At 45.2% G+C, this 23,950-nt stretch overlaps 2 protein-coding genes across 3 annotated transcripts in view; one reads left to right on the plus strand and one right to left on the minus strand.

Moving 5' to 3' along the window:
* Nucleotides 1-13,162: 13,162 nt before the first annotated feature.
* TRAF3IP2 (TRAF3 interacting protein 2) overlaps nt 13,163-23,950 on the minus strand; it is a 436,145-nt gene continuing 425,357 nt past the window's right edge. For both annotated transcript variants that reach the window (XM_069607776.1, XM_069607777.1), the window contains exon 9: nt 13,163-22,887. In XM_069607776.1, the coding sequence (XP_069463877.1) occupies nt 22,741-22,887 (147 nt within the window). In that variant the 3' untranslated portion in view covers nt 13,163-22,740. The remainder of the gene's footprint in view (nt 22,888-23,950) is intronic.
* LOC138467229 (general transcription factor II-I repeat domain-containing protein 2-like) lies at nt 16,632-18,647 on the plus strand. Its single transcript, XM_069607265.1, has one exon. The coding sequence runs from the start codon at nt 16,632-16,634 to the stop codon at nt 18,645-18,647; it is 2,016 nt and encodes a 671-aa protein (XP_069463366.1).

Below are 23,950 nucleotides of genomic sequence, written 5' to 3' on the forward strand. Positions count from 1 at the left end.
CCGCCACCCTTTTACGGTACCCTCAACAGTTTTGCATAACTGTTCTTTCAACAATCCATTCATTCTCTCAATTAACCCAAAAGCCTCAGGGTGATAGGAGACATGAAAGATCCATTCAATTCATTTTTCTTTACGATAGTCTAAAACCAATTTTCCCTTGAAGTGGGACCCATTGTCGCTCCGAATTTGTAAGGAAACTCCATAATACACAGCCACTTGATCCAAGAATTTGTGCTCTTTTGCATGGTAACACCATTAGGTAACCTGAATACGTGTCCACAATGGTACACGCATATTGACATCCCAGGCGATTTGTCCGGGCAATTTACCTCTTTTTAAAGTGCCATGAATTATACGGGGTATAGATCTCTGCCTCTGAGGTTGACATACAGCATTGTAAAATCACTGTCTTCAGAATCTCTAACGGAATGCTAATTCCCCTGTCTTGCGCCCACCTGATAGTAGCTTTCTCTCCGAGATGTCCACTCTTCTGCTGGGGCCATTTAACAATACCTTCCAAATCATCCTCCTCAGCCCTTGTGTCCATGACCAAAATTTTGGCATGTTCGTCTGCAACAGAATTGAACCATCGTTTTACTGAATCGGTTGCACAATGTGCGTCTACATGATACACAGTTACGTAGTATGCATTAGCATCTCAGCAATGTCTTGCCATAATTCCTTGCCACATACTTCTTTAGCATGAATCTTCTATCCATTCTTTACCATACCACCAATCCATTTGCTACGGACCATGAGTCTGTATAAATGTGACAACACCCAGGCATCTCTTATTTCAAAGTCTGATACACAGCATACAGTTCTGAAAAATTGGTTACTCTTCCCTTTTCCAGAAGTGGTTAACACCTTTTTTGATTTGGGATTGTACGCCACTGCTTTCCAGTGTTGCTCGATTCCCACATATTTGGCTGAACCCTCAGTAAACCGGGCATACTCCACTTCCTCATTCGATAATTCTCCATGGGGGATTCCCCATTTAATCAGAGATTCGCCCATAGTCATTCCTTCCTCTGGCTCCAAATCTACAAGTGAAACACCCGCCACCTGTTCGTGCAATTCTGCCACTCCACCCTTTCTGTCTTGGCACAATCTTGAATGTACCATTTCCATTTAGTGATACTGGCCTCTTGTGCATGCCCTATTCTGTGTGTCTTAGGGGAGCTCAGTACCCACTTCATAAATCGGTACTTCCGGGCGGATCAATACATCATGACCCACCGTCATTTGTTCCGTATCCACAAGTGCCAAATAACATGCTTACAATTGCTTCTCAAACAGAGTATATCTGTCACTAGCCTCGGGCAACTTTCGACTCAAGAATCCTAGGGGCACGCGCTTCCTGACCTGTTTTTTCCACAAACATCAGTTGGCATAAACATCCTGTACGGACACATTGAGTTCCACCTCTCCTTCCCTCAACGGCCATAAATCAAGTACTTTCTGAATGGTGTCTTCGGCTAGTTGGAATGCTCCATCTTGCTCTTCACCAACTCGAAATTGAATTTCTCATGTGTCCCTTTATTAAGGGGCGCAAGAATCTGCCCCAAATGTGGTATATATTGTCTCCAGAATCCAAACAGCCCAATAAACTGCTGAGCTTGTTTCTTAGTCCTCGGAGTAAAAAACCTGAGGATCTTTTGCTTAGCTTTTGGCACCATTTCTCGATGTCCATTGTGCCATTGTATACCCAGAACAATCACTGTCTCTGCTGGACCCTGGGTTTTAGTGCCATTAATTTCCCACCCCTCCTTCCTTAATCCTTCCCTGATAAGATCTAGGTGCACTTGTACGCTATGCTCATCTTTACCTTGGATCAATATAATGTACAATCTGCAGATCCGGTTTACAAGGGATTTTTTCCAAATGCAACAGATAGTCAGGCTATGCATGTAACCCATTGGTAAACGTTGGAACGTAAACTGCCTCCCATTCCAGGTAAATGCAAACTGCTCCTGACATTCATCTGCAATTGGTACGGTGAAAAAGGCATTAGCCAAATCTAACACCGCGTACCAAGATCCCTCAATTTGTTTTACATTTTCAATCAAAGTTACTGTGTCAGGCACTGCTGGTATTAACAGAGCAGTGTGTTTATTCAACTCACGATAATCAACAGTCATAAGGTAGCTTCCGTCCGTTTTCTAACAGCCAAGATCGGATTGTTCCAAGCTGTGGTTACAGGGCACAACACACCGGCTTCCACATACCCTTTAATGGTTTCCGAAGTCTTCTTCTGCCCCCAGGGGATTCGATATGGTTTCATTGACACTCTTTTTGTGGCTATCGGCACCTGCACCGGGGGCATTTTTAAATCGTTCTATGGTCACGGGGGTACAAATGAAAGCACTTACCCCAAACCGGTAAAGTTTACCTCCCAATCCAAGGGTTAACCCCTCCAAAATGTCAAATCCAATAATATATTCTGGAATGGGAACAATTAACTCCTGATAGGTGCCTATTTTTATACTTCCAATTTTAATGTCTAATAATGTTCACATCTAATTTAGTCTCGACCGCAGGGGTGTCTTTTCCCCCTAAACCTGTGATCGTAAAATGTCGTCCCTTGAACCTTGAAGGATTTCCATGCATCAATGAGGCCTCCGCCCCTGGTATCAATTAAGGCGCGGACCTCCTGTACGTTTCCTGATTGCCAAAATAATTTCACCTTTACATGAGGCCGTCAGTCCACCTTAATGTGGGAAGTTGTTACCCGAGTTGGACCACGATCCTATTCGTACTTGGAGTGCATGTTTTTAGACTCCATTTTATCATTTTCGTCCGCATAAATTGGCAGGGTTTGTGGGAACATCCCTAGGGACCCATCGTCTCCCTTCACAGGAGGTGGTGCGGAAGGACCCACCTCCCTCCTAGACTTGTGTACCTCCTGTCATTTCACTTATTTGGAACGTTCTTTTCCATCTAACCCATGCTTCTTATACAATTGATACATTTCCCTCGTCTCAATCCCATCAATATCTCCCCGCGGCACTCCATCTTTTAGCAGTGCTAAAACATATCCTTTCTCGATACGCGAGAATCTCAATTGTCAAATCTTCTCCCAGGGGTACATTTCCCGCTTTGCTGCTCTCTTTTCCTTTCTCTGGGTCGTTCCTCTGCCTGTTCCCATTCTCCTAAATCTGCCAATTGTCTAATCGCATTCACCACCTCTTCAGTCGTTCTGCCCGTCATTCCCACCAATAAAGTCATAATGACATTCTTATACGTGGATGGACCAGTTTGAATAATAGTATTCCCAGCAGAAACAGATAATGCCACAATTCCCATGTGTTGAGGAGTATGTAAATGAATTGCCTCTTTCATGGCATATTCCCTCACTTGTTGTATGGCCTCTCTCAAAGTGTACCACTTTTTATTCCTTGCTCGGTCAATCTGAGGCAAGCAGATACATCCTTGGGCCACTAAATGTAACAAAGATGTTTGAACCTCTGCCCCATCGTCTTCCCGAGGGGGGCCTACCCATAACATTCCCTGCACCTGGGTTTCCCGTGTCAGGGGCAAAAACCTGGCGGAGTCAGTCACATCTATATGGAGAACCGCTGCCCTTCCAACAAATAACCTGACCATCCAAGTTACCAAGGATTCACCAGCCCTCTGTTTCAATCAGCTAATGATTTTCCTAATCTCCTGCTGAGAATAATCTTCGAGCACTGTCATATCCACCATCACTGCTCTGGGATTGTTCTGGTTAGGACCCATTTGCCTGCGTATCAATGGTTTAGCAGTTACCTCCTTATGGCCAGATTCCGGCCTGGGCAAAACCTCTGGCTCTGAACCATTCTCTGTACTAGTGTTGTCAACATCTCTGTCCCAAGTGTCGGGGTCCCAATACACCCCTGCGGAAGCAATAACAGTTGCCAATTTACGCAAATTCACCCTTCCTCGTCTCTTTCTATATTTGTAACGGGCACCCCTCAGAGCAGATCGCTCGGCTACTGCTTGATATTTGTCCGCCTTATCACGATATAATTTCATTTGGAGCTGCTGCATTAACACAATCTGTTTCTCTCAGCAGCCAGCTCCTTTTCCAATTTTAGGACACTCGCTTGCAATTCCACATTCTGTTGGTGCAGCTTTTGAAAAGCATGCAACAAAATCCAGCTCCTTCTGCCTAAAGCTGAACACTCTTTGCCTTTTTCCACCAGCACCTGTTGCAGGCAGCCCACCACTTCGGTCAGACTTGCCTCTCCTACACCTGTATCCCTTGTCTCACTCAGACCTGCACCACATGCCCATGTCTGTGTGATTTTGCCATACAGAGTCTTGGTCCACCCTGGCATAGTCACTTCAGGACACTATTTGCCTGCAGAGCTTTCTTTTTTCCATGTTTTGCTTTTGCTTGGCCACGTGGAGGGACCTCAAACCTACATCCCCCTAGACCCTAACAAAACAAGTTTTTGGACTCCGATAAGCAAGAAATCACACTTACACCAATAGTCATAAGAAAAGAAAATGGCTTGTTACAGGCCTTTTATTCACACCATATACATACACACATAACTAACACATTACACATAGTCATTTACATAAACAAAGAAAATGCATCACTGTTAGAATAGTTGCAGAAGACACCTTCATCTCGGCCACCTCAACACTGCTTTGTCCCAGAGGAGTTAGGCAGAGAGAACACTGGTGCTAACGGGGTCTGGAGAGGAGCGTCCTCCCTCTCAGCGAGACTGCATCACCCGGGGGTCCGAATTCTAACTGCTTTTCCAAGAGGAATACCTCTTCTCTTTATGGGGGAATCCCCCCCCGCTCTTGGTTATGACTGCCCTCGGCCAAAGAGCAGATCACAAGCATAAGTAGCACATAGTGGAAAATTCAAGCTAGAAGTGGAAAACCCAGCTTCCCTTTCTCACCTTTGTTCCCAGTACCCCTTAAAACTGCACCTCCAGAGTGCTCCGACTCCCGTTCTGGCTCATCCTTCAGCGGACAGTACAACTATTTTCCACAGTTAGTTTATTTAACATCATTATGTGACCTTGCTTCTGCTGTAGAAATGCACGTTTACTGAGCCCACAAAAATGTAGGCTTTCATTGCGGTAATGGAAGTGAATGTTCAAAATGGCAGTGCACCGGCACCATGTTGTTTTCTAGCTCTTTCGCACTTAAGCACTAGATAAACACTTTAGGTCTTTTCTTGCAGGGCTCATTGGCATACTCCATATAGAACCTCCAGAGGTCACATAGCTCGTGGCTTTTCCTAGCCCTCACAATTCCACAGTCCCTGTCAACGTACATGCCAAAGGGGCCTTTATAGCAACCCTTAATGATTAATTCCAGGAACTGGATTTTATTGTGAAATTACTCATTTCTGAGGGTGTACAGTTCTAATGGTTATGCTAGATGCCTTCTACAAAATTATAGACTTTACTCTTTTTAAGTAGGTGACTCCAGCCATTGAGTGGCCCTGTGTTTCACATAGAGGTATTCAGTCTTTGTGGACCTCCAAGAAAGAACATTTCAGATAGAGGCTCCTACTCTATCTTTAAGCCCTGGGGGAGCCCAGAGCATAGAATGGGTGGCTAAAGGTTCCTTGTGCCCAAAGCCAGATCCTCTTAAAACTATATGCTTCCGAGTTGAGAAAAGCAACTGCAACCCCTTGCAATTGATGTCCCAGTTGTTTTGTGAATCGATCCCGGTGTCAGATTTTACAAGTTATACATTTCCTTGTCACAAATAGGGGGGGATGGGGGGCGGCAGCCTCACAGCCAACCAGGAGGCTCAGGATGGGGGCTCTGCCACACAGAGCTGGAGGCCACCATCTTCCCCTTGCCGGGAATCAGCTAAGTGCATTCTCCCCGTGTTCCCTTTCCCTCATCCCCAATCCCCCCCCACCGCGCCCTTGTGCTGCCTGGTGCTTTGCCGGCACTGGGAACACTAGTGTTCCGGGAGCATCGCAGACACAGCAATGGCTACTGTGGAAAAGGGACTGTGTAGTTCCCTTCTCCCGATCCATGGCAGCCATCTTGTTTTGTAGTTTTTTTGTACGTTGAGAAACAGGGTATTTGCTGTTTCTCAACTTTAAAAAACCCACTATTAATTGTACAACGTGCCAGATACTAGTAGCAATATAACCCTTGTGGGCAGGGGGCGTATTAGCAGGGCAGGCAATTCCCCAGGCTATCGTTAAAGCCCTCACAAAATGGCTATATTGCTTGTTTGTTTGTTTATTTGTATTGCGCACCAGACCCAGGGGTATCAGGGCGCAGGAAATACAAGAAAACTTTCATCTTAGGTTACAAAAGACATGTAAAAAATACAAGACATGGTCAGCAGATAAATAATATAAAAAAGACATGTAAAAATGCAAAATATGGTAAGCATATACGTAATGTACATGCCATATTGGGTAGATGCAATGCAGTGAAATAACATTTGTAGAGCAGGATGAAATAAGACGAGGCAATATTTGTACAGGGTATGGTGGGAGACAGATGCGTCATTGGTTGTTGATTTTGAGCTAGTCAGTGCAGTTCTGTCTAAAGCTAGCATATGTTTGGTCCGCTCTCAATGATGGAGGCAGGGAGTTCCAAAGCTGAGCTGCTTTAACTGGTAAACTACACCCCGCGACAGTAAGAGTTGGCGGATCTTGTGGGCCTAACTAGACGACTTTCTATTAAATCTCTCAGCAAGGTAATTAATAAACACCATCACTGAAATTAATATTTGTTTTATAGCTGATTTTCAATAATGAATACTGTGTCATCTTCACATGTTCCAAATTTCAGTAAGAGGATCACTGTCTGCTATAGAAGAACAAGTTACTTCTTACCTTGTAACGTTCTTTCGACGGGATGTTCCTCCGACGTATTCCTCATCTTAGATATCTCCTTCTAGCTCTGCTGGCCTCGGAAATTTTTTTCTCACTAGAGGGCGCTGCGCGTCGACGTCCTCCGAGTCGATGTCCCTCGACAGCCGCCATATCGACGTCATCCTGCCTATAAAGGCCGCGCGCAGCGTCCGTTGCTCAGTTCCGTTTTGTAGCCCAAAATAATACTTTCTGGACTAAACTAATCACCCTGAAGGAGCGTAAGCTGCAACAACAAGGGAAGTAGAACTGCGGAGATGGATGGGAGGGTCGATGAGGAATGCGTCGGAGGAACATCCCGTCGAAAGAACGTTACAAGGTAAGAAGTAACTTGTTCTTCGAAGGGATTGTGTCCTCCGACGTATTCCTCATCTTAGATAGGCTCCCATAGCAGTATTCTATTATTGGAGGAGGGAGTACTGACTTCACGCTGTCTTCTATTGATGAATAGAATGCAGTACAGCCCTTCCAAACCTAGTCTCTTCACTGGAGGAGGAATCCAAATTGTAAAAAAGTGTAAAGGTAAGGACAGACGACCATGTAGCGGCCGCACAGATGTCTTTAACCGGCACGCCTCTTTTGAGGGCCGATGAAGCTGCAATACCTCTGGTCGAATGAGCCCTAAGGTTTTGAGGGGGCTCTTTCCCTGCCAGTTTATAACATTCCAGAATGGCTAGAATGATCCATCTGGAAATGGTCTGCTTAGTTATTGGTAACCCCAGCTTGTGACCTGCATAACCTACAAACAGCTGGTCTGCCTGTCTTATCCTGGCTAGTCTACTGATGTAAAAACGTAAAGCCCTCCTAGGGTCTAGCCTGTGTAACCGCTCTTCCTCTTTCCCCGGGTGAGGAGGAGGATAGAAAGATGGTAGGGTAATCTTCTGAGTGATATGGAATTCAGAAAACCACCTTTGGGAGGAAATTAGGCTTCACTTGCAGGACAACTTTGTCTTTGTGAAATATTGTGTGAGGGGGTTTACAAGAAAGAGCTTGTAATTCGCTCACCCTTCTAGCAGATGTAAGTGCTATTAATAAAACAGTTTTAAGGGTAAGGAATCTTAACAAACAAGAATGGAGAGGTTTGAAAGGTGTGCCTTTCAGGAAAGTTAGTACTAAGTTTAAATCCCATAGGGGAACTTGGAATGGTCTTGGGGGATAAACATTGGTTAACCCCTTTAGAAACTGTATAACCAAGGGTAATTTGAAAAAGGATGGTTCTTCCGCAGTGCGCTTAAAGATGGATAGCGCTGCGAGATAGCCCTTAATGGTGCCAACTTCAAGGCCTGAATTTGCCAAATATAGTAGGAAGGACAAAACCATTGGTGTACCACATGAAAAAGGGTTGATATTCTGTTCTCTACACCAGCTGCAAAATCTGTTCCAACGGCAGCGGTATAAAGACTTTGTTGCTGGCCTCCTTGCCGAAAGCAACACCTCCATAACATCATCAGAGAGGTCCCAATCCTTGTACCTGAGCCTTTCAGAAGCCAAGCGTGAAGGTTGAGGGTTTTGATGTCTGGATGGAGAACCTGACCTCCCTTCTGTGAGAGTAGGTTCTCTCTGAGTGGAAGTCGAATTGGAGGGCAGATGGACAAGTCTAGAAGGTCCGGGTACCACATTCTCCTGGCCCAATCCGGGGCAATTAGGATCATGGTTCTCCGGAATCTTCTCAACCTCCTGATCATTTGAGGAATGACAGGGACCGGTGGGAACGCGTACAGAAGCGGAAACTCCCAGTCCACTATGAACGCGTCTCCCAGAGCTCCTCTCGGTGGAAATTCCCTTGAGCAGAACAGGTCGCATTTCCTGTTTAGGCTGGTGGCGAACAGATCTACCTGAGGGGTTCCCCAAAGGGCGAAGATCTCTTGAAGGACTTCCTGAGCTAGTTCCCACTCGTGGGAGACTGTGCTCTGCCTGCTCAGAGCGTCCGCTGTCAAGTTCTTCTCTCCGGCTAGGTGAACTGCCGATAGAGAGATTCCTTCTTGGATTGCCCAAAACCAGAGCTGCATCGCCTCTCTGCACAGGGGTAGTGATCCTACGCCTCCTCTTTTGTTGAGGTAATGCATGGCCACCGTGTTGTCCGTCATTATCAGGACGTTCTTCCCTTGTACAGCTGGCAGGAACGCCTTCAGCGCAAGTCTGATGGCTCTCAGCTCTAACAGGTTGATATGTAGTCTGGACTCCGATGGAGACCAACGACCGCTGATGGTCAAGTCGTTGGCGTGGGCTCCCCACCCCGTGAGTGAGGCATCCGTGACTACTGTTATCTCCGGCCAGGGTTGCCAAAACTGTTCTCCTTTCAGAATGTTCTCCTGACAGGCACACCACTGAAGGTCTCGAGCCACCCTGCCGGGAACCTGAAGAAGATGTGTCATTCTCCCTGAGAATTGTGACCACTGAGTCCTCAGTGCCCACTGGAGGGATCTCATTCTCAGGCGAGCCTCTGGCACTAGGAAAATGCAGGATGCCATGAGGCCTAGCAACTTCAAAAAGTCGAAGGCTGGGAGACGTTGGGCATGTTGGAACTTGGTAACCATCTGTAGAATATCTTGAGCCCTCACCTCTGGTGGCGAGGCTTTTCCCAGGGAAGTGTCCAGGATCGCTCCTATGAACTGGAGTCTCTGCGATGGTATCATTTGTGACTTCTTTAAATTGAGGGAGAAGCCCAGTCTGTGAAGGAAGTGGCACACGTGATTTAGCTGGATCTGAGCTTGTTCCGAAGAAACAGCCCTGATTAACCAATCGTCCAGGTAGGGGTAGACGTGAATCGCTTCCCTCCTTAGACTTGCAGCCACTACCGACATTAACTTGGTGAAGACCCTCGGGGCGCAGGTCAGCCCAAATGGCAGCACTCGAAATTGATAGTGAGAGTTGCCAATTGCGAACCTCAGGGTTTTCCTGTGTTTGAGATGGATAGGCACATGGAAATAAGCGTCCTGAAGGTCCAGAGATACCAACCAGTCCTGGAACTGAAGGGCCTGGAGGATCTGAGAAAGAGTGACCATCTTGAATTTGTCTTTTCTGAGGAATTTGTTCAATTCTCGCAAGTCCAAGATGGTTCTCAGTCCTCCGTCTTTCTTTGGAATGAGAAAGTAAGGGGAGTACCAGGCCTTGTTCCTCTCCGCTACAGGTACCGGTTCTATGGCACCTTTCTCTAGCAGGTCCAAAATTTCCTGCAAGAGGAGCAGATCTGGAGCTTTCTGAGAGCTGATCCCCGGTGGATGACTCTGAGGTATACGTAGGAAAGGCAGGCAGTAACCTTGGGCAACTGTTTCCAATGCCCAAGCATCTGACGTGATAGCCTGCCATACCGCCAGATGTTGAGTCAACCTGCCTCCTACAGGTGTCCTGTGAGGGAAGTCCTCAGAGTGGTTTTGGGGCGGCTGATGCAGATGCCGATGGTAAAGAGGCACCTGCTGTTGCTGCGGCTTTTGAATATCTACCCCGTCCACCTCGGGTAGTTCTTCTTTGTCCCCTTTGAACCGGACGTCCTCTACCTCTTCCGAATGCGGAGTAGAAGCGAAAGGACTTGCCCCTCGCAGAGGTTCCTGTGGGACGAAAAGGAGTCTGACGGATTGCAGCTCCTAGGGATTTAGCTGCTGCTTTTGAAGTTTGCAGTTTCTCTAAACTGTCATCCGCCTTTTTCCCGAACAAAGAAGAGCCATCGAATGGCATGTTCAAGAGCCTGGCTTGCACATCTGGGGCAAAACCAGACTTTCTCAACCAAGCGAATCTCCTGGTTGATGTACTTGCCGCCATTGCTCTGCTGATACTGTCAGCCGAATCAATGCCCGTCTGGAGGGATTCGCACATAGCGTCTTTACCGTCCTGTATAATATTCAGGAACGCCTCCCTTTCTTCTCCCTCCGGGATGCAGTCAGCCGCTGTAGAAGCACACTGCCAAAGTGTATGGCTGAACCTAGCAAGGGTGCAGGTAGCATTAACAGATTTTAACGCCATGCTACATGCTGAAAAGACTTTCTTTGCCATAGCATCATATTTTTTATCGTCCCTGTCCTGTGGGACGGTAGGATAAGCCGTCTTGACATCGGTAGAGGATGCTGCCTGTACAACCAGACTTTCTGGGGATGGGTGTTTAGACAAAAACTCCGGGTCTGTAGAAGATACCCTGTACTTTGTAGACAGTTTTTTATTTACTGCTGGTAGGACATCTGGGGTTTCCCAGTTTGTCATGATCTTCCTCTGAAGAGCTCTATGAAAAGGCACCACAGGATCCTCCTGTGGGCCTTTGTCAAGAATATCCGTGAGGTCATCTTGTTGGAAAGATTGTGAAGGTGCAGACCACCCCATGAACTCTGTGATCCTGGCCATTAAGGCTCTATAGGGGGTTTCAGCATGCTCCCCGGGGTCTGGCCTAGCAAACTCCACCTCAGGGGAAGTGTCTTACCCACTTGCCTCATGTAAGGAATCATGAAGATCCTTTAACCTGCGTTCTTCAGAGGAAAATTCCTCTCTAATTGGGGTTACAGGTCCCTGCAACTCAAATGTGTCTTCCTGTTCAGACAATTCACCCTCTTCCGAAATTGAGGACATAAATCCCATTTCCAAGGCAGAGGGTGCCGAACTTGTCATTATCGGCCTCGAAAACGTCGATGTTGTCGACGCCGACGTCGAAGGCTTCGAGCGTGGCGTCGAAAACAAAGGCGGAGGCCTCGAAGACCTCGACAGAATTGGAATTCTACTCGACAATCTCGAAGCCATCGACGTCGAGGACCTGGGGATAGTCACTGGGTGTGTCGTAACCGTGACTTTTCTTGGCGTCGACGCCGGTGTCGAAGCTGGCGTCGAGTCGACAGACCCGTGTGTCGAAGGTCCCTTCGACAACGGCGTCGAAGACACCAACCTCGGCGTCGACGGAACCCTCGTCGACGGCGTTGACGGAACCTTCGAGGAAGGTTTGGAGGTCATAGTCCTACTCGAGGGTTCGAGACGCGCTCGAGAGGTTTCCTTCGCCGGGTACTGCGACTCGCGGCGTTTTTGACCTTCGGGTCTTTCGACCAGAGCATCGCTCTCGGCAGTCTTTGAGGGGGTCAAGGCCGCTTTCTCGAAGACGCTCATCATATTTTTGCAGAATTCCTCCCATTCAGCCCGGGAACTATATTTCATGGGGCAAGGGATTCTTTTTGGCGAACCAGCAGAAGAGGAAGACGGAGAAGGGGATCTTCGACGTCTCCTCTTCGAGTGCTTCGATCTCGAGGAGTGATGGGACCCACTCCGAGACTTGGAGCGCGAATGGTGACGAGGAGACGAGTGTCTCGACTTCGTCGACGAAGAAGAAGCTTTAAAAGTCTTACCTTTCTCCAGCTTCCCCCTACACTCCTTCAGGGCCTTAGCTGTCATGGACATACAGTCCTCGCATTCCGAACAATTGTGTTCAGCTCCCAAACACCACAGACAAACTCTGTGAGGGTCAGTCAGCGACATCTTTTTCCCACAATCTTGGCATTTTTTGAAGCCGGATCAGGGAGTTGTCGGTTCCGACGAGGAAGCCATCGAGTACGGATCGAATAACTCGAGGTAAATATGGATTAATCTGACAAGAACTGAGCAACGGTATTCCGAGGCACTGAGTAAGCGCGGAAAAACGGAACTGAGCAACGGACGCTGTGTGGGGCCTTTATAGGCAGGATGACGTCGACACGGCGGCTGTCGAGGGACATCGACTCGGAGGACGTCGACGCGCAGCGCCCTCTAGAGAGAAAAAATTTTCCGAGGCCAGCAGAGCTGGAAGGAGATATCTAAGATGAGGAGTACGTCGGAGGACACAATCCCTTCGAAATATACATACGTATGAAGAATGTAAAGAAAGTGTTCTTTTATTGAATGAAATTACAGGTACAATAGTCCATCATGCTGTTAATAACGAAGAGGAAACCATTCTAAACTAGGTTTCCAGATTAGAAGCCAGAGTTTTAATAGGGCTTGGTCCAGCCTTAGGTTTAGAACATAAGTTAGGGTTATAAGATAACTGCTTCCCGGTTGAATATATAATAGATAAAGTACAGAGGCCTGGGTAATTGTAAGCTAAATACTTTTTACTGTTTTAAAAGCACAATTTATAATAAAATCGTCCAGCAATTGCACATGGCAGACAAATTGAATGGTCCTTCATGATAGAAATTTCCTTCTATATATATCATGTTTTTTCCACTGGCCTCTTAATGGTATAATATATTCCATGTGAAGCCCACCATGAAGACCTGCGAGATCGACGGGAATCAATCTGAGATGGATCTGTTTCATGTATGTAATAATATTTAGGTGAAAAACAGTGATAAGCACGAAGCAAAGTTTCGTCATTTAGCATTCCTTTTTTATTAATGAATGACTGCTTCATCACGTGGTATAAAGTAAAAAGCAACCTCTAAACAATAAACATGCAATACATGTGCGATTGAAGTCTTAATCAGTTGTGTTTTTTAGGAGTTCAAGATTTCCAAAGGCACTAAGCACATGAGCCCTAAATACAGTTTTATTACATAAGGACACTACCTTCCACCCTACAATTAAAACCATTCTATGTTATGTGAAAGGTTCTTGTACCACACACTGTTGCCACTTGTGTGGGTTGTTGGCGCTCTGGGGGATCTGCAAAGCAATGGGGGAGGTGGAGGGGGTGGGATAAGTTAGTAGGACCAAGCGGGAGAAAAGAGCAAGAGAGTTGTCATGTGCTGTTGGCAGCTTCAGTTTGGTTTACACCGTTCGCGGAGCGTAGGTGTTTTTTTCTGTTGGTACCCGCCATGTGCTGTTGGGCGAGGCTATGTGTGGTTTGTTTCATTGTTGTGGTGTAGTGAAGTGTGTGCGGTTGGGTGTGCTGTAGAGGTGTATGATAATGGATGAGTTTTTTTAGTAGGGTGGTTAGTGACAGTAACCTAATCTACCTCCTATGTTCTGTCTGCCTGTGGTGCATATCCTTTCCCCGTCGTACATTCTGGTGTGCTAAACTTACCACTTCTATGTTGAGTGCAGAGGTGCAGTTCCTCAACAGTGCTATTCAGTAGCAGCACCCTTCCACCCCCAGTGTTCTTACCAATTGCCACCCACATCCTTCCCTCCCTAGCGCACCCCGTTGTGTAGCAGCCACCACCCTCCACGGGCCCCACCAGGGGGGACGGTCCATGTGCTCTGTGATTCCTCATTTCCAAGTTCCACTCTCTCATCCCTTTTTCATCTGAGGCCTTCTTTCTGTGGGCCAACTAAATTGGGCCAATCTCGCTCCCCTGTTTCCAGTTTGACCCTCTATGGGGGGGGCAGATACACCTGGGTCTCCCTCCCATTCAGGCACCTCTCTACTTCTCTGCACTTCACTCTAGTCTGGCCTACTCCCCATTCCTTTTCAGTTGTATGTTTATTTCATGGGGTGTCAGTGCTGTTCATTCATTTTCCGTCCCGTTATGAGTTGAAGAGCCAGGTTCTAGGTGAGATTGTTGACATTAGAAGGGTAGTGATAAAAACGCAGGCTGCGATTTTCTGTTTTATAATCCATACGGGCGGGGAGAGAAAGCACAGGGGTGTAGGTGCTGAGAGAGGCAAGATGGGTTACTCTGGGGATAACCGCGATACACAAGAAAATACCCATAAATGAGAATGCTGCTGCCTGCATTTTTATATCAGGTATTCTACATGCGTCATTTTCACATAGAATCATTAAAACATGTTATTTAAAATGCATTGTCCACTAAACAGTTTTCTTACGTACAATTATCTTTCCACCTATATTTAGCATGCAATTTCTATATATTGGATAAAAAATAATGTACATTTTAAATATTGTTCAACATGGGGGGCACTACGGCAATACGAATTTCGAATCAAGCCACAGTAAATTGAACAACAGAGGCAGGAAAGGTCCCATAGTCCGATAATGTAGAAGAAGTGAAATGCATGTAGGGGAGATGGAGACCCTCAGATGGGCGAGTACGGGATGGTGGCTCATGAAGTGGTCCCACCCCGTCAGGGACTTAACCATAATATTGGCATAAACATACAAACATATATGTACATATCTCCTAAAGGTAAAAATACACTTTTTATTGAGGCTGTGACGAGGGTAAACTAGAGAAAAGGATAGAAAAATAGGCTGGGGGTTACAAGAAAATTTCAGTCAGACAATATTTCTACAAATATACAGCTATCCATTGGTAGTAACTTAAATATTTTCACCTCAGGAATCTGTGGGCATCGGACCTTTCAGGGCTTATACACGACGCCACCAGAAACTATTGATGGAACAAGATTCTTGTTACTGATGGGAGAACATTAAATATTCTCTTGCCCAAAAACACAAGGGCCAATGTGTCAGAGCAGAGCTACAATATAGCTTTGCTCGAAGATGCACACATGCACAACTTGCATGAGTACTCAGAAACCACAAATTGAAGAAAACTTACTACAGGAATTTTGCAATTAAATATGTTCCAAGAGCAGATGCACTATGCCTATAAAAAAAGATCTAGGTGAATAATTGTGAATCCAAACTATTGGGTCAACTTGGACAAATATTTAATAGAACCTTTTCACGACCATACACAAATATCCTATTTCTAAGATAAAAGTATAATATCTCAGCTAGATCCAGATATCTGCAGAGCCATACATCTTTATAAAAAAAGAGCAGGTAGCGGGATGCAGTAAATTCCCATCTATAATGCTAAAGCTAAAAGTGTGGGATGTTAAGGTTGAGTTTATAACACTAAACCAGGGGTCGGCAACCCGCGGCTCTGGAGCCGCATGCGGCTCTTTTGCACCTTTGCCGCGGCTCCACGCATACTTGCCAACCCTACCGATTTAGGCGGTAGGATACCGCTTTTTAAGCAGGTCCTACCGCCTACCGACATTCGTGGTTGCACTACGCTTTTTCAGCCTCTGCCTGAGGCCCCAGAGCACTGGGGGCGTGACGGCCCATTTCCGATTTTGATTGATGACAGAGAGGCGCTGGCGTGCGCCAGGCGCACGCCAGCGCCTCTGTCATCAATCAAAATCGGAGATGGGCGGCCGTCACGTGACTCCGGCTCTGCCCTGCTCTGCGCACCAGTGTCTGCAGTGGCAGTGCCTGCAGCCATCCTTCGGGCACTGCTGGTCTCACGGTGCCTAACTTTCACGGGTAAGTTCTTGTCACACGTCCTGTGCTGCAGATGAGGTTCGTAAGAGCCCCCAAAAGTTGGCACAGTGTGAGTTCCGTGTGTACTGGGGCTGCCTGCTTGTGTTTTGAAACGAACATTTTTATTACGTGGGCCGGCTGCCCCCGTTCCCCTGGAACTACTGGGGCAGGAGTGGAATGTTCCCGTGGAGATAATAATGTAAGTACTTGCATAGATGAATCTGCAAGTGCGGCTGAAAATGAAAATAACAAAACATCCGGATCGAGCAAAGTCACTCTCAAAAGGAAACTAAGGTGTGACTGTTTACTTTACACCCCCACTGGGCACGGCAGACATTCTGTCTCCTCTGCAGCTGCTGGGTTCAGGCTTGGTATAGTGTTGGCATGCATCTTACAAAGCTAGCAAGTGCTGCTCACTTCCAAGTGGGAAAGTGGGGACAGTGCTCGTTGTTCACCTTTTGCTATTTCTTACTTGTTTCTCTAATTTGTTTAATTTTTCTTGCTTTGACTTTTTGTATTTTACTCTATCGCCATTCTTTTTTTCCTGAATTTCTTTCTTTCTGAATTTTTTCTCTTCAGCCATCTCACCTGTCAATCCTCCCTTTTTCTTTGACCCCTTCATCTGCACCCCATGATTGTGCTGCTGTTTCTGTCTCCCTAATGTGGGGGAACTGGCAAATTTTGCTATGGGGCCCTCTGATTTCTAATTACGTCCCTGTTTTGGACCCCTGTAGGCCAGCCAGGGATAAAGGCAAGAAAACAAAAATTTCTGAAGAAAACAGAGTGTTTAATGATACATGGACAGAATCATTTGCATTTTCTACTGACAAGACTGGTTTACCAGTATGCTTAATATGTGGTGAGAAATTTGCAAACAACAAAAAGTCGAATATTGCAAGACATTTCCAGAATAAACACATAGCCTTTGCTGAAAAATATCCAGATGGAGATGAGAGACGAAAAGCCGTTGCAGAACTTATGAGGAAGGTTGATAGGAGCAAAAATAATTTCAAGAAGTGGGTGAAGTCTGCAAATTCCACAACATATGCTAGTTTTGTAGCCGCTCAGGAAATAGTCAAGCACGGGAAGCCGTTCACAGATGGAGAGTATATAAAAGAAGCATTCATTAAGATTTCGGAACATCTGTACATGGACTTCAAAAACAAGAATGAAATTGTGCAGAAAATCAAAGACATGCCTCTCTCTGCGAAGACTGTTAAAGACAGAACCCTAAAAATGGCAGAAAACATTAGCAAACAGCAAATTCAAGACATTAGTTCAGCTGTGGCGTACTCCATCGCCTGTGATGAGTCCCAAGATAAAGGTGATATTGAACAAATAGCGCTGTTCTGCCGATATGTCAACTCTTTTGGGCCACAGGAAGAACTGATTGAGCTGATACCACTAAAAGGCCAAACAAGGGGTGAGGATATCTGTAAGGCTGTCCTGGACTTTTTAAGTGCTAAAAAAATAAACACCAACCACCTGGTCTCAGTGGCTACTGATGGGGCACTGAGCATGAGAGGAGCACAGAAGGGCTTTGTGGCTCTACTGCAGAAGGCACTGGGTAGAACGCTGCTGTCATTTCATTGCATCCTGCACCAAGAGGCATTGTGTGCTCAAACATTTCCCCCCGAATGCACAAAAGTGATGGATGTGGTCATTCAGATTGTTAATAAGATAATGGCAAAGGGTTTAAACCACCGCCAGTTTCGTTTGCTATTGGATGAGGTGGAAAGCACATATTCTGACCTCCTGCTCCACAACAAGGTCTGGTGGCTGTCCAGAGGCGAGGTGCTAAAACGCTTTGTCACATGTTTGGAAGAAGTAAAAACCTTCCTGGCCAGCAAAGAGCTCACCTTTGCTGAGCTGGAACAGCCAGAGTGGCTGGAAAAATTACATTTTATGGTAGATATGACAGCCCATCTAAACACGCTAAATACAACCCTTCAGGGGAAAGGAGGCACAGCCCTGCACATGCTGGAGGAGGTTTTGGCATTCGAGCGCAAGTTGACAGTGTTTGTCAAAGATTTCCAGAGAGGTACACGGTGTCACTTTCCTTCTTTGAGAGAGTTCAAACAAAGTCATGATACGATAAATTTGGAATATTTCAAGTCTGCAATCACCGCAATTCAAAGCTCGTTTGGGAAACAATTCTGTGAGTTCAGAGAGGAAAAAAACACATTATCCTTCCCTGTCACTCCCCTGGCGATCGATCCATCCCTATTGAATATGACTGCATTTGCAGGTGTAAGTCAACCTGATCTTGAGATGGAACTGGCCGATATAGCCGACAAAGATATATGGGTGTCCAAGTTCAAATGCTTAACCGCTACTCTTGAGGATGTTGCCCGTCAGAAGGCCATTCTAGCTCAGAATCATAAATGGAGTGATATTGAAAACCTTCCCAAACAGGACAAACTTGTATTCGAAACATGGAATGCCATCCCCGACACTTATATAAACATGAAAAAGTATGCATTTGGAGTCCTGTCGATCTTCAGTTCCACATATGTATGTGAGCAGGTCTTCTCCAACATGAACTATATTAAAAACAAACATCGATCACGCCTCACAGATGACAGCTTGCAAGCCTGTGTGAAAATGAAGGTGACGTCTTACAGCCCTGATGTGCAGACACTGAGCACTGAGGTTCAGGAGCAAAAGTCCCATTAACCAGGTAAATTAAATATTTTAATTAGCTATTAATTTGCAAAAATATATTTTACATTGTTAAGTGAAAGTCCTTTTTTTGTTCAGATTGACAGCTGACTGCACGATCCTGTATATATAGTTTAAGCAGGTAAGAAACAATATATGCAGTGTTATATTTGTTTTAAATGTCGCAATGGTTTTGCGGCTCCCAGTTTTTTTTTTCTTCGGAAACGGGTCCAATTGGCTCTTTTTGTCTTAAAGGTTGCAGACCCCTGCACTAAACTATGGAACTTTGAGTACAATGATGTATAGCCCAGTCGTGAGGCAGATCATGTCTTGTTCTCATATTGATATCATGTTTGGCTCTTGCCAACACTTTCTGCAACACCAGTAGCCTGCTCAGATCACTAGCTGTAGAGACTACACTTGTTAAAGCTAAATCCCTAACAGCATCGAAGCCCATGGACTGAATGTTTCTGCCCCTTACAGACGTGGCTATTGGAGGGGGTTGCTGAAGTATTTAGACTAGCATAAAAGAAAGACTGAGTCGCTGTTTCCAGGATCTGAACCTTTGCCATTGTAGTCTGTGGGTAGGTGCTCAGCTGATTTTAACAACTAAAACCAAGCTAAGATCTGAAAGCTGTCTCTGGCTTTCAAAAGATTTTGTCGAACTAATAGCAAATATAGGGGGGGCATGGAGAAAATCTTAGGCTTTGGTTGACAACACTCTGTAAATACATGTGCAAAATAAGCAATACTCATCTATACAAATGGCTAGAAGGACATTCCTAATAACTGCAGTAGGAAAAGCTTCATGAGAATTTAAATAATCACAGAATTGTGGACATAGTATGGTCCTCTCCCCAGGTCTATCCCCACAGTACAAAGCGCATTTGTAATCAAGGACTTTTTTGTAACTGAGGCAAACCCTTCCATGACCATTCGGTTTCAAAGTCAGTCAAAGTAAGACAGTAGGTTATTTAGCATCAGACCTATCAGAACAAGTAGGAGGTGCAAGCTAAAGCAAAGTACTTTAAAGCTTTTATAAGGTCCATAAATGAAAATATGGGAGCCTTGGTCCACTACTGATCAAGATACACAACCGGTCATTTGATACAGACATTATGTAACTCCTGTCCCATAAAAATTTGCACAGGATTCATTATTTGTATACAGTCCAACCCTAACTCAGACAGGAAGAAATGTCTTCTTTTAGACCCACTTAATTTTGAGGTTTCATCCTGTGCAGGGTACTGAGTAAACAACAAGGTCATTTTGGCGGCTTAATCAAAAATGTACTCATCCGGATATTACGACGCATAATGTTATGAGATGACCATGAAGAATTTGTGGGATATCTTTGATTCATTCTTTGCTCTACAAGCTCACGTGGATACTATATTTTCAGTTAATAAATTATTGTTATAGAGCATGAGAGACACTCAATAATACTCAAGCAAAGTCAAGATACACATTGGGCCTCATTACAACCCTGGCGGTAGCTGTGCCTGTAAAACAGGCACGGCTGCCGCCAGAGTTGCATTTTTTCCGGCACCCAGAAATGGGCAATTACCGGGTCATTACGGCCTTGCCGGACCCGTTATTTGCCCATTCCTGGCGCCGGAGAAAAAATTCTTCCCCAATCCCATTTGAGCCCCATAGGGCCGGATGCAGTGTTCACGGGTGCCTTTCATTCCGCCACGTCAGACCAGACGGAACGAAAGGCACCCGCGAGCACAACTCAGAGTATGCCGGTCCAGATACAATGGTACCGGTAAGCTTACTGAAGGCTTACTATCCGGACAGGCCAATTCGTAATGAGGCCCACTGTCTGCAATTTTCATTTCTGAATTTTAAATTGGGCGATTATCTTTATAACAAGGAATAAATACAGGGTTGACAGGATAACCAATTTAACAACCACAAGGGAGAACCAGGGACGTCTGGGAGCAAGAACGGGGAGGGGACAACTACATTGTGATGCAACTCCTGGAGGTGGCATTTGGTGTATCCGCCCAGGGCTCTCCCGAGGTGCCCAAGTTGTCAGAGCGAAATAAGAAGACAAGAACTAAGCTAGAGGGATAGAGGTAGCCCCATTTGGGCAGACCTAAGGAGGAGAGGAAGGTGACGGTACAATTTAGGACAGCATTAACCTAATTGAAACCATCAAAGAGAAGGCATAAGAGCTCAGGCTTTTATCCCTATACTTGAGTAACCAGGGTCCAAGAGTCATGATCCTGCGAGTAAGGCAGGATCCAGGGATTAGTGTAAGGCGAAGATATAAACCCCATCCTGGTCTCCTAAATGGGATTCTCTTTCTTTCAGGCAATTCCTTCAGGGCCTGCACACTGTGTTGGCCTGGCAACACAGACATAGAGCAAACTAACAAGTCTTGGGTTTCACAATATGCATACACATGCCTCATTACTGCACTGCCTGTCCCCAAAATGGTAAACTCAGTATTTAACAACTCTGGCTCTGGAGGCAGGAGACCCGGTGCATACAAATTAGAAATGAGTAAATTACCCACAATACCAATCATGATACTTGATACTAAGAGTGAAACAGCATCTTAAATCAGAACATGTGCTGACTTCGAATCAATTTAGCCATGCACAAAAAAGATGCAGGGTGCTTCATTGGCAGATATGGTGTAGTCGCTGGAGAATAGAAAGCAAAGTGTGCAAATGGAGGAGAGTACAGCAAGAACCATGACTGCGCAGCTGAAAATACTGCAGAATAAAATGCAGAATATTTTCCTGCGCATTTCAACGCAATTATATGTGGGGGCTGGGTTAGGGTAATAAATAATGTGAGGGGAGTATGGGGGAGGGGGGAGTTATGGGGGGGTCTCCACCCACATATAATTGCATTGAAATGTGAGAAAAGAAAGACAAAATTCAACATTTTCGTCTGCAGTATTTGATTTTCGCAGTAATCACATAGATCCGAGTGCATGCAAGGCGGCCCAGTGCTATGGGAATGCTTGCTCAGTAAACCCTATAAGAGTTGAGAAGAGTAAAGAACAAGATAAATCTAGCTGGGCGCTATAGTCTAGCCCCTTTTTCTGAGTGGAGAACAGACATCAGCAGTGGGCTAATAAATTCTACAGAGAATTACCCTGTATGAGGGAATACCTACATACTTTCTTTTTTACCAGATGTCAGCAGCTTCAAGGCAAGCAAAGACCAAGAACCCAGCCAACGATGGGATGCAAGGAATCTGAAATTAAGAGTGCAGGGTCACTACGCTCCCTGAGACCGAATTGGATCATATGGGTCCTAGGAAGCTTTTTATTTTTCAAGAGTGGTGATGGACACTGGACCTCCAGTTCTTTAAGAATAGGCTTTGGAATAGGGAAGGACTTTGAACCATCAATTCATTAGACTATGTCATATACTCAGTTTCTTCTCATAGCTTTCTAAGGAATCTGTCCTCCTAAGTGATGCATGTCCTGGAGGCCATCGTCCAACTCATCCTTTGTGCAACGTGCAATACAAGGTATGCAAGTTGTGTGTTTTCGTGTTCGTCGCCTGTCAAAAAAGGGCTGTCAAAAAAAACCTGCAGATACAGCAGAATCACTCAGGCAAATGGCGTCTCAGAGCAAAAGAATGCAATACACAAAAGCAATTCAGAGACAACATCGACTGCCAGTGAGTGAGCATGGGTAGTTTCAGATAATCACCCTGTATAAAGCATCATCAGAGGAGGAGGGTCCTGATTATAGCTATCATCTGGTAGGTTCTTATATATAATTTGCCAACTCTGCTCTTTTCCCAACCGTAAATACTGCAAATGATCATCCTTCACCTATAGGCACAATACTGTGCAGTAAATGCCCAGCGCCCAAAAATCTAAGGTAGAGTAGTAAAGACTTGGTTCTTGTAGCATTACCATAAATCAAAAAATCTTAACCTCTAACAAATCACTCACACTCCACGAAGTGGGAGACTGTTCACAGGCCAAAGATCTGTATAAAACATTGCAGAAGGTCCCTAAATCAAAACAGATAGTTACACCACAAATAACCCAAAAAGTCTATTCAGGAAAATCGCTTGAGCCCCGCACCCTGGGTCTAAGCGGGCTGTAGTCCATCTATCTTGGCACATGCTACTCATATTGGCTTCAACTGGAGTTTGGGCAATGGTCCAATCGGAGGGGCAATGAGTTCCTCTTGCCTCATTAGCCTTAGCATGATGTTATTTATGTTCTCTGGCCACATGTAAACGTGAGTGTTTTGGAGCCATGTGGGGACGTCATCCTAAAATAAATGGAACAACAACTGATTAGTGAAACAGATTAGTGCAATAGAATAAAGAGAGTAAGACATAGAAACGAGAAATAACCAATAACTAAATTCAAGGTACTCTGACACAGAAGTTTGGAACAAGTTGCGCAAGTTAGTGGACTGAAAATGCTCGTTTGGCTTGAATTGTAATCAGTAAACAACAATTAGAGCGTGAACAAATTTAGCAAGAACAACAAAAGTGTTATACATGATCATATTGTCATTGTGATTTGAAACGTGTATTGCAACGTGTTAGAAAAATCAAGTTGATTGCAAACAAAGTACATACACATCATCATAATGTAATTGAAGCGATTTGTGATTACATTAAAGCACAGACATTTGTGCAGTGTTTCCTTAAGAAGCACTTTGATAGAACAATTAGGGTTAGCATTTGGGAGTCCTATACCCACTCAATCAGGAAGGTTTAAGTTACTTACCTGTAACTATTGTTCTCCAGCATGGGTCTAGCATGAATTCCCATGTTCATGAATATTCCCCATCGTCGGGCTGGGAATCCTCGGTAAAAGAAAACACAGTTTCACTTTCACTTAAAAACTGTATTTCTTCTTTAAATCAATCCCTGTCCTCTGGGTCATACTGCCACCATCCGATGACAGTTCTCTCACTAAGCTTCTCTGCCAGCCATCTTCAGATTTACAAATAGCTCAGAGAGCAAACTTGAGAACTCCCAACACTTGAATAGGTGGTAAAAACCTGAAGATGGTTGCCAGAGGAGGGGCTTAGGGAATGGACTGTCATTGGATGGGGGCAGTATAACCCAGAGGACAGTGATTGGTCTAAAGGAGAAATATAGTTTTTAAGTGAAAGTGAAACTGTTTTTTCTTTTACCGAGGATTCCCAGACTGACGATGGAGAATATACATGAGCATGTGAATCCATGCCAGACACCATGCTGGAGAAGCCAATTATAAATTCAGCAATTGCAAGTAAATTCAAGGGATAGAATAGGTAGAGTGTAGTGATCCTAACCCTGCCAGTGTTACGTGCAGCCAGGATTATACAAATGCCTTGT

Source organism: Ambystoma mexicanum, chromosome 4q (genome assembly GCF_040938575.1).
Source record: "Ambystoma mexicanum isolate Mex_15411 chromosome 4q, UKY_AmexF1_1, whole genome shotgun sequence".
Taxonomy (NCBI): Eukaryota; Metazoa; Chordata; class Amphibia; order Caudata; family Ambystomatidae; genus Ambystoma; species Ambystoma mexicanum.

Bases quoted from the DNA above. Each gene is read 5' to 3' on its own strand.
- LOC138467229 (XM_069607265.1), top strand. From the start codon at position 16,632: ATGTGGGGGAACTGGCAAATTTTGCTATGGGGCCCTCTGATTTCTAAT.